General features: G+C 45.7%; 1 protein-coding gene and 1 long non-coding RNA gene across 4 annotated transcripts; one reads left to right on the forward strand and one right to left on the reverse strand.

The window, feature by feature from the left end:
- Positions 1 to 1,095: 1,095 nt before the first annotated feature.
- LOC144280459 (uncharacterized) lies at positions 1,096 to 5,794 on the reverse strand. Its single transcript, XR_013348855.1, has 2 exons — positions 5,341 to 5,794; positions 1,096 to 4,572 (listed from the first exon to the last, which is right to left on the reverse strand). It is a non-coding gene; the product is annotated as an uncharacterized LOC144280459 (long non-coding RNA).
- PEX11B (peroxisomal biogenesis factor 11 beta) lies at positions 5,354 to 10,916 on the forward strand. 3 transcript variants are annotated; one of them, XM_077842511.1, is made up of 5 exons: positions 5,354 to 5,652; positions 6,427 to 6,542; positions 6,938 to 7,139; positions 9,712 to 10,152; positions 10,546 to 10,916. In XM_077842511.1, exons 1-4 carry the CDS (start codon positions 5,597 to 5,599, stop codon positions 10,115 to 10,117), a joined length of 780 nt encoding a protein of 259 aa, XP_077698637.1. In that variant the 5' UTR covers positions 5,354 to 5,596; the 3' UTR covers positions 10,118 to 10,152; positions 10,546 to 10,916. The 3 variants fall into 3 exon arrangements, with proteins under 3 accessions (XP_077698637.1, XP_077698636.1, XP_077698638.1); XM_077842510.1 differs by having other exon boundaries at positions 9,712 to 10,916; XM_077842512.1 differs by lacking the exon at positions 5,354 to 5,652 and adding an exon at positions 5,714 to 5,837 and having other exon boundaries at positions 9,712 to 10,916.
- Positions 10,917 to 11,000: the final 84 nt, after the last annotated feature.

Here is an 11,000-nt window from a genome sequence, read left to right on the forward strand (position 1 = left end):
TACAGTAAGGTAGTATGGGTCACTATGAGGATACTTCTAAGGACTCAATTCTGTGTGAATTTCTACATTAGATATCTCAAGTCTCAGAGTCAAAGTATTTCTTTTTCTTAGAAGCTAAGAGAGCAGGGGTAGAAGTGAGGTGTTATAAAAGCTTAGTTACTTTGTTCCTGTATACTCTGTCTGAGCAAATGGATGTTATAGGAATGTCTCTTGTTTCTCCTGTCCTTTCTGTTGCCACATTTGTTTGTACTTCCAGCTGTCTAAGGGTTTGCATTTCCTGTCAGGGCATTCTCTCAGAATCTTTTTTCCTTAGAAGAGTCTACACTGAGTTCTTGGTGCCTTCTTTGACAGCCAAGGGTAAAGGCCCCATAGAAGAGAGGATACAGAGGAGCATTGAGAAGGCCGAAAAGGAAAAGGATGTGGCTGAGGCTGAGGCTGGGGGGGGGACTTCATTTAGCATGGTGGGAGAGAACCAGTACCACAGGCCCAGTAGGTAATAAGGTGTCCGGCAGAAGACGAAGGTCAGCAAGACCAGCAGGGCCAGTCGCAGGGCCTGCAGACGTACACAGGAGCGGTTGTCTAAGGAGCGGCGGAGGGCAAATTCACTGGCAGGGGCTGGGATTTTAGAAAACATACTCAAATTCAGAATCACTCAGTTTCTGAATTGAGTGTAGGGTGAACAGATGAATAGGCAGAGATGATGAGCTGGAGCTCTCCTGATACAGGGAAGAGGATATGACAAATAGGTGGTAATGCTGCAAATCCTCTTCTTCCCCAACTGGGAATATATGCTCTCCCCCCGCCTCAGGGATTATGACAGACATGCTGGAGAAGAGGTTTTGATTGAGGTGTGGTGTTCTATGAAGCTACTAAGTCTACTTGAAGACTTGATGGTGTCTAAGACTAAAGCAGAATACTAATCACCTTTCTCCTTAATCCTTGCCCAGCTAACTCAGCTTCAGAGGGTGGCTAGAGGCTGGTTAGAATTGAAGGCATTTAGAAAATACTGGCAGCATCAGGTACTGGGGTATGGTTATGATACCATTTTTGGTTTGATAGCTGTCAGGCTAGAAGCAGTAGTTTTTAGGGTATGGATTGGGGCCCAAGGATTGTAGTCTCACCATAGTTCCCCTTCCTTGTCTGGAGACCAGACACACTACTGAGGACATGGGCTATAGCAGATGGTCATGGCTGTCAGTGGCAGCAGAAAGAGGCAGCAGAAGGTGAAGAGGTTATAGGTGATCTCTTGCCATCAAAGCTGCCTTTGGTGACACACTGAGTGAAGGGGACTGTGCCAGCTTGGTGGACAGTGTGGAACAGGAACAGCTAGAGAGGAGTTTGAGGACTATTAGAACTGGTCCCCCTTCACCCTTCCCTCCAGTCACACAATTCTAATTCATCCTTCCTTCTGTGCAGAGCTGTGTAGTGCTGCGTCCATCCATAGTGCCATATTTAAAAGGTTAAAAACTTGAGAATTCCTATCTTCCCCTTAGGCTATGTAGCTAATCATTTAAGTTTGTTAAATCCTGGGACTTAAGGAATCTTGCCTTCTCAAGTACCATTCTAAAGTCCATTGCACTTTGCAAAAGAATATTTCTGCCACCTCACCAACATTTTTAGCTGAAATGATTTTTCTGATATGTCTAAATCTGTGGAAGAATTTTTGTATAAAATGGGTGCTGCTAAAATTTCAGGCCATTTTGCAGCCACTCTGTGAAGTGACCTTTAGTAAATAGTCTTATGTACAATAACTATAACAGTGAAACAATATTAATAAAATTTAACATTTTCCAAATGCTGTTGGCTGCTCCTCCCCCGTTTTGGTAACTTGTTGAGTTTGGGGTTTGAATCTTAGAATATTTTTCAGTTTAGAGCTTCAGGGTTAGTACCTTGGTTCAGGTAAGGCAGATTGAGTCACTGTTTGATAAAAGGCAAGCCTAGTGGATGTCAGGTTCCTAGAGCTAAGGCATTGGGAAAGTGATTTCAGCAGGCCTGAGGGACTTTTAGGAAAGGTGAATAGTATCAGCCACAGACATACAGGTTTATAAACGCAAGCTTGGAGATATGATCAGCTACTCTTGAGCTAGCTGGGAAGTGGTCTTTCTTGTTCCCCTGTCTTGGTTCCATTTATTTCTGGGGTTTTGTTTGGTGGTTTGGTTGTTTTGCACTGTACCTAGATACAGCTGACAAATTGTGAAAAGGAGTTTAAAATAGGCAAGGCTCCTGGACTTAAGAGCTTGGTCTGTAGCCCTGTTTCTTCTCTTCCTTCCCCCTATTATATGCAATTTTCCACCTACCACAGAAACCTTCCTTTCTACTAGTGATATTTAGAAACTTGAGCCTTCAAAGGTAATTTGTAACCACTCCAGTACTCCTTCACTACACTAACACCACAGTTATAAAAAGGTTGGTTTTTTTTTTTTTTTAATTGACCTATTAGTCCTTGGAGCAGTATTAACATTTTAAATACAACATATGGGCAATGTAGAATTTATACAAGAGGATGGTAATTTGGAACCAAAAATAGCACCTTTTGCACATGTAATGTCATCAGTTTGCCATTGAAGCAGATGGAGATTGCAGTTGTCAGAATGTAAGAAAGGATAAAACTATACAATATCTTGTGGCTCGTTAGTTTCAAGTGATTTAGCCAAAGTCCTATAGCTAGAGTTAGTAGTAGAGCCTAGACTCAGAAAAAACAGAACAACGAAAGCAGGCTTCTAACCTCCCAGTCCACATCTAAAACTTGCTTCATATAAACTAATACCTTTTGCACTGAGGAAGCAGTGCTGCTTTTTAATGCTTTGGGTAGCAGAGGTCCTGTTTGCAACATTGTTGGAAGCACTATTTTTTGTCTTAGAACTAGAATCAGACTAACTTTGTAGTTACATTTCTAATATTTGAGGATTTAAGGATCAATTTTTAAATCTGATTCTATAATGCATTATCATTCTAGAGCCCCTTCTAGATAATATCCTAATCCTGGTCCCCAAGACGCTGCTCTACTTCCCTTCAGAGGGTGGTGGTGATTTTGATTTTGGTCTTATAGGAATTGCTTCATATTTTGTTTTCTTCCCCTAAATTTCTAGTTCATTGTCAATATTTGAGATTTGATAACTGGTACTCAAGTCCAGATGCTCCGTTTTCTTTCTAGTTTTCATAATAAAGCTAGAGTGAAAAAATACAAATCTTTGTCACTCTCCACCTTCTACCTTGATGACTCTCCACCGCCCTCAGGATAAAGTACAAGCTGAATATCTGTAATCTGGCTCTTCCTTCCCATCCAGGCTCATTACCCATTTGTCTAGCCCTCAACTTTAGCTGCAACCACTTTGATTCCTCTACCTTCCACCCTCCCCAGCATTCCTTCTGCTTTTTTTTAAATTTTTTTTAAATTTTTATTTATTTATGATAGTCACAGAGAGAGAGAGGCAGAGACATAGGCACAGGGAGAAGCAGGCTCCATGCACCGGGAGCCCGACATGGGATTCGATTCCGGGTCTCTAGGATCGCGCCCTGGGCCAAAGGCAGGTGCTAAACCACTGCGCCACCCAGGGATCCCCATTCCTTCTGCTTTAACTTGTCTGACACCTCTCTCATTTTAACAATCAATTTTAACGTCTTTGAGAAGTTTTCCCTGACCAAGAGTGGGTGAAACATCCTCAGTGTTCTTTAGCCCCTTATGCTTACTTTTAGCATAATGCTTGACTGCATGCTGTACTATAATTGGACACTAACATGTCTTTTGCACTAAGTCTAAGTTTACTGAAGGCAGGTCTTTGCTGCTCAATCCTTGATAGAGCATTTGAATGTACCTGGGGTGATGTACATTATTTATTGAATGGAAGAGTGAATTTCCACAGAGTTTTAACCAAAGCCCCTGATTTCACTGTCTTTATAGGCCTTCATAAATGTTTAATCCCTAGAGTTTTCTGCAATGGTCTCCTGAAGAAGATGGAACTGGGAGGATGCAAAAAGATGGGAGCCAAGCATAGCAAAACAAAGTTAAAGAGGCATAGACTGGCTGCCTGAGTGGCTCAGTCGGTTAAGCGTTTGCATAGCTAGGGGGGCTGTTGTTTTTTTTAAGATTTTATTTATGCATGAGAGAGGCAGAGACAGAGGCAGAGGGAGAAGCAGGCTCCTTATAGGGAGCCTGATGCAGAGCTCCATCCCTGGACCCAGGATCACGACCTGAGCCAAAGGCAGATGCTCAACTGCTGAGCTACCCAGGCAGGTGTACCCGTACCCGCACCTGGGGTACTGCTTTTAAGAGGTAGGCTCTTAATAGAGCTACAGATTAACATGCAGTGATCTTAATTTGCAAAACAGAGGCTCTCTGAGGATTAATCAGTGAACACTGGCCAAACACACTCCTTGACTCCAGACACTCCTGTGTACCCAAATTCTTGTCCAGTCTAGGCTTGAGTCCCAAGAAGTCACTCACCTGGGGCAAGGTGAGCAGGAAACTAAGTCCCCAGGCCGTCCCCAGAAGTTTCCTTCCAGCTGAGCCGGGTCCAAGTGGGTGGAGTACAGCCTCCTGGTGGTCGAGTCCAATGACCACTGGCAGAAAAGCTGCAGCATATGTGGCCATTAGTTTCAGAAACCTGAGTGTCCGACAAGCGATGTCCCCAGCCAGCCACTGGACAGTGGTATTCCAAATGGCATCTAGGGCCATAACCACAAAAGTGACTAGTGAGTCTGCAGCTGCAAAGTGGGCAAAGAGTTGTATGTGGGAGGGGCGGAGATGACTGGGTTGTGGCCGGGTCACTGACCATAGGGTGGCCAGGTTCGCTCCAGCTGAAGAAATGAACAGCACAATGGTCACTCCCACTCGGACCTTGGCACAGCTGAGAAGCTGGGCAGCTCTGAGCCCTCCACCTCTACTCCCTATCCTGCCCAGACCTCCTCCCCCGCTGCTAACCCCTGAGGGGTGCCATTGCCTGCACACATGGTGACCTGGAAGGGAAAGGGATGGGAGGATGAGATATAAGTATGAAGAGGTTAGCTTTGTCCACTGATTCTTCGTCCTCCTTATTAGGATCTTTGGTCCACTAAAGCTTCTGTCTCCGGGGACTCCATCTATATCCTGGAGGTCACATGCCCAACTGTCAGGGTCCTGCAGCGAACAGGGATCTGGTACTGGCTTCTACCTCCATAGACTTCTTTGGCCCTACAGCCGCAGCGCGTGTGCGTGTGTGTTTGGGGCTGGGGGGGCGTGTCTTGGAAGCTTCCGGGGGTCAATCCCGTTCCAGCCGCGGAGGATAGATGCTGCTGTGCCTTCTTGCCCCGCCCCTACACCTGCAAGCCCCGCCCCCGGTCCAGAATATTTAAAGAATGTACCGCCGGAGGAGGCGTGCTTCGGAAATGGAGGCCATCCAATACGAGTATATTCTGACAGAGACACGCTCCAAAACGCCGGTGGTGGTTGAGAGACCAACGCTTCTCGTTCTGAAATTCCGAGGCCGGCCTCTCTCGCTCTCTTTCCTGGCGATATTCGTCCCTCGCGAGACACCGTTGATCGTCCAGGAAGCGTGACGAGGGGCGGGAAGTGGGGCGGAAGTGAGGCGGGAGCTACGGAGCCGGGGCTGTCGCTGTCATGGACGCCTGGGTTCGCTTCAGTGCTCAGAGCCAGGCTCGGGAGCGGCTGTGTAGGTGCGGCCCGAACACGGGTGGGGGTGGGGACAGAAGAAGATCCTCGTGAGGCGAGGTCCGTTCACACTACGGGGGTCAAAAAGGGTCAGCTCAGGCTACGGGGGCCCGGACGGACCGCCAGGCGCGGATCTGAGCGGGTCGGGAGATGATTCGTTTCTGCTCTGCCGAGAAATGGGGAAACTGAGGCACGAGTGGGCCAGCGGGGAGGCCGCTCAGCGCTGCCATGTCCATATGAGACCAAGACCTTACTCACTGGGCGGTGGTGGCGTGAGGGGCATTCTCCCCGCGATGGGTAGCCAGGCTCTACCCCCAGAGCTGACCGGCTCCAGGTTCCCTGGTCCCCTCATGCTGCTGTCATCCGGGAACTCCTCTGATTCTGCCAAAGGGCCTTGAAAGCCCCTGGTTCACCTGTTCTGAAGAGTAATCTGCTCTCCACCTGCCCCCACTCCCTCAGTATCCCGTCCGTGCTCACCCTGCTGTGCCTGTGATGGACCCTCTGCTGCCGTCGCGGTCCCCTTCAGACTTCATCATCGCCAGATCTCTTAGTTTCTCAACTACAAGTAGTGCCCCTCAACCCCTTCTCTAGGCGCCTTTCTATCCTTACGCCTTCCCTTCCCCTGGCCTGAGGGAGAAACAGTAAGAGATGGGCATAATGAGGAGAAAAGGGGATGGCCTCAAACTGGGGAAAGGGGAAGTCAGTTCTTTCCTTTTGGAAGACAATTTTGAGAGGAGGTTAGGGACGTCTCCACCTGACCTTGCTGGCCTCTCCTCCAGGGCCGCCCAGTATGCCTGCTCCCTTCTTGGCCATGCACTGCAGAAACACGGGGCCAGTCCTGAGTTACAGAAACAAATTCGACAATTGGAGGGTCATCTGAGCCTAGGAAGAAAGCGTAAGTAACCGTGCTTTTGCTTTTATTACTGCATCCCCAGCTATTCTTCCTAGTCCTTTCTTCCCATTGTTGACCTTCTCTGTCAGTTCTTCCCCCTCTTTCAGCTCTGCACTTACCCTCTGCATGCCTCTTGATTGAGAGAAGAGAGCAGGGGTAAGAGACTAATGAAGGATTGGAGAGAATGGGGCAAGTTTGAGAAAACCAAACTGGGATATAAATTAACTAAAATTTGAAGAAAAAAATATTTTTGAACTGTTTTTTTCTTTTTTAAAAAAATTGTAATTATTGTTTCTGTCACTTGCTGGACTTTCACCTACTTGTTTCCTCTTTCTCTGCGTCTCACTCTATTTGCCTCTACTTCCAAATCTTTGCTTCTCCTTGGTAATCTCCACAAGTTCTACGCCTGGGTAACTCAGCAGATGCCCTTGAGTCAGCCAAACGAGCTGTGCACTTATCAGATGTTGTCCTGAGATTCTGCATCACTGTTAGTCACCTCAATCGAGCCTTGTACTTCGCCTGTGACAATGTCCTGTGGGCTGGAAAATCTGGACTAGCCCCTCGCGTGGATCAGGAGAAGTGGGCCCAGCGTTCATTCAGGTTTGATATCCTTTTATCCTACAAGACCTTTTGTATTTCTCATACTGTATAGCTTGCCTTTTATGAGAGAAAGATCTTTCAGGGTCTTCCCAGAATATACACATCTTAATCACTTGGCTTCCGGTCTTCATTTAGATTTTAAACTACCAGAGAATAGTGAATGGAGGCAGATGGAAGACAGATGCCCTTCCATGATGAATGACTAAGATTGGGCAAGATAAGACATTATATTGCTTTAAATCTGCTATCTATGCCACAGGTTATGCCTCTCACTGCTTGCTCATTCATTCATTCTAAAAATATTTAGGAGGCGCTTACTATGAGTCAGGGAATAAAGCACAGAGTCAGATATGGTTCCCACTCTCACTAAGCTTCTGGTCTACTGGGGGAGTCATATTAAGACACCACCAAACCAGGTATTTGTGGAAATGTACAGGGTGTTATAAGATATATAACAAGGAGAGCTGATTTTGATTGAAAGGTCAAAACTTCTGAAAACTCTTTGAGAAGTAATGTATTATTTTATTTTTTAAAAAAGGTTTTATTTATTCATGAGAGACACAGAGAAAGAGGCAGAAACGTTGGCAGAGGGAGAAGCAGACTCCCTGTAGGGAGCCTGATGTGAGACTCGGTCCGGGCACTTCAGGATCACACCATGAACCAAAGGCAGACACTCAACCACTGAACCACCCAGGCATCCCTGAGAAGTAACGTTTTCATTCAGACTTGAAGTCTAAATAGAAGTTAGTCAAAGCAAACAGCAGCAGAGAAGACCTTCTCAAACAGAAGATAGCCCATTCTAAGGCTTTAAACCAAAAAAGATTTTGTGGAATTAGAGAAAGAGAAAGAAAGCCAGCATGTTGGAGAGTATTGAGTGAAGGGCATAAGTTTAAACTGGAGATATGGACGGGACCAGATCGTTCATGCAAGGCCTCTTAGGCAATGTAGGATTTTTGGGTTAGTTTTGTTTAAATTTTATCCTAAGTACAATGGGTTCTGAATAGGGATGTGACATGATTCAGATTGTGTTTAAAGAACATCTCTCTTGCTGCAGTGGAAAATGGATTGCAGTAGGGCAAAAGAGGAGATACCCTAATATGGCAAGAGATGTTGTTGGCTTGGACTAAGGCACCACCGAGACACCCCTAAATTTCATTTTAAATGGGATAGGAAGAAAGCCGTGGAGAGTTTAGAAGGGGAGTAATGGTGTGATTCACTATGTGAAATTAGATTGTTGGGGGATAGGGGACAAGAGTGGCCATGGAGAGACCAATCAAATAACTAAAGCAGTAGTTCGAGTAAGAGGTGCTGGTGGCTGAGACTGTGCTGGTGTGGTATAAGAGAAATGTGATTGGATTCAGGAGGTGTTTTTTGAGGTAGGACAATTATATTGAGTTCAGACCACTATTGTCAGAGTGGACTTAAAAAAACATAGATTGTTGGCATGCCTGGGTAGCTCAGTCAGTTTAGCATCCGACTCTTGGTTTCGGCTCAGGTCTTGATCTCCTGGTTGGTTAATTGGTTGTGGGATCGAGCCCCTTCCTCCTCTACCTCAGACTCCGTACTTAGTGCAAGTCTGCTTCAGATTCTTTCTCTCTCGGGCAGCCTGGATGGCTCAGCGGTTTAGTGCCGCCTTCAGCCCAGGGCATGATCCTGGAGACCCAGGATTGAGTCCCGCGTCGGGATCCCTGCATGGAGCCTGCTTCTCCCTCTGCCTGTGTCTCTGCCTCTCTCTCTCTCTCTTTTTCTCTCTCTCTCTCTGTCTCTCATGAATAAATAAAATCTTTAAAAAAAAAAAAAAGATTCTTTTTCTCTCTCTTAAATAAATAAAATCTTTAAAACAACAATAGCATAGACTGTTTAATGGTTTGTTTTTTAAGTAGGCTCCATGCCCAGTGTGGGGCCTGAACCCAGGACCCTGAGATCAAGACCTAAACTGAGACCAAGAGTTGCACACTTAACTGACTGAGCCACCCAGGCGCCTTGTTTGCTTGTTTTTTTAAGTAATCTTTACACACAGTTTGGGACTTAAACTCATTACTCAAAGATGAAGAGTTGCTTTACTGACTGAGCCAGCCAGGTGTCCCAAACATAGACTGTTCTTAAGGAATTAATAAGTCTAACACATCTAACAAGTTGCTTAACACTTCTGGGCCTCACTTTTTGTTTATGTTTGTTTTAACAAAAAGATGGGATTTAAAAGATCTACAATGTGTTCCAGTCTCTGAAACCACTGAAGCTTGTTCTCCGAAAACATTTGCATCATTACATTATCGTTCAGGTTGAATGTGTGTGTGCTAATGGGTTGCCAAGCGGACAAGTGAAATTTGAGGTTGTTCTTGGAAGGTTTGATGATGCTCATGATTTTAAGCCAGGACCTTAAGGTACATGTAAATGCAGATTAGTTATAGAAAGCTGGGAAGACATTCCTAATAGTGGGTAATAGCACTTACTGCTGGTGTTTTAATGTATAATTCCTTTGCACCATGGGGGGAAAATGTTTAAGTGTTCTGTTTGATGTGCTAAGTGGCTATATGTGCCTTTACTGATTTTCCTGGCCTGTTTGTCTCAGGTACTATCTGTTTTCCCTCATCATGAATTTGAGCCGTGATGCTTATGAAATTCGCCTACTGATGGAACAAGAGTCTTCAGCTTATGGCCGGCGGCTGAAGGGCTCTGGAGGAGGAGCCATGGGAGGAACTGAAACTGCAGGACCTGGGGGTCCAGGGACTCCAGGAGGAGGTTTGCCTCAACTAGCTCTTAAGCTACAGCTCCGAGTCCTGCTCTTAGCTCGGGTTCTTCGAGGTCATCCCCCACTTCTGCTGGATGTGGTCAGAAATGCCTGTGATCTTTTCATTCCACTGGACAAACTAGGCCTCTGGCGCTGTGGCCCTGGGATTGTGGGGCTTTGTGGCCTCGTGTCCTCCATCCTGTCTATTCTTACCCTAATCTGCCCTTGGCTACGACTCAAGCCCTGATATTCTGGTACAAGATAAGGAGGGGATCTGAATTGGTAAGATGGAATCTTAGATCATCCCAAGTGCACCAGCCTCATTCTAATTGTACTCATTGGTTAAAGTTAAAATCCCAAGATTTAGGGGTAGAGGGAGGAGCTTTGGGGAAGGTGAGGTGAAGAACAGGGACTTGTGAAATCAATGGGATGATTCTAACATTTGGATCTTCTGGAGCTTTTGTTTTTTCCTCCTTCATTGCAATGTCTTTGTCTCCCTTGACCCCTTTTACTTTGTGTCTCTTAAGTCTATTTAAGATTCTGTCTCTGCATTTTTTTTTAATCTTCTCTATTTGCTGTCCTAGGAATTTAATCAGCAGAATTACTTTTTTGATAGGGAAGGTAGAAGGTGTGGTCTGTAAAGTTCTAACTGCTGTTTTCTTTCTCCTCACAAAGGTGACTTGTGGCAGATTTACCCCTTCCGATGCCACCAAATCATAATTTTAGAGACTCTGTGTCCCAGTGGACTCTCTCCTCATGCACCAGAGATGATTTGGTACTTCCTCCTTTATGTCTACCTCACCAGCCTCCCTCCTGACTTGGCCCTTTTCCCTCTACTCACATCTGCAGATTTCTGCTTACACTTTTATTTCAGGGCTTTATTCCCGAGCCTGTTCTCACCCTTTCCTTGCCTATCCAGAAGGATGCTGTGTCTAGCATCTTGCTGTAAATATTGTACAGTGATTCTGTGTAAATAGCTGTGGCCACGCCCACGATGAAGAGCAAGCCTTCCAGGTCAGCACATTAAAGATCAGTTTGCTCATCGATGTTTGGTTTGGTCCTGTGTGTTCTGGTCATTAGAGGTCTCTAATTCCTGTTACAGGGTGTGGGTTCTCCATGGGATTAGCCAG

This window comes from Canis aureus, chromosome 12, assembly GCF_053574225.1.
Source record: "Canis aureus isolate CA01 chromosome 12, VMU_Caureus_v.1.0, whole genome shotgun sequence".
Classification (NCBI taxonomy): domain Eukaryota; kingdom Metazoa; phylum Chordata; class Mammalia; order Carnivora; family Canidae; genus Canis; species Canis aureus.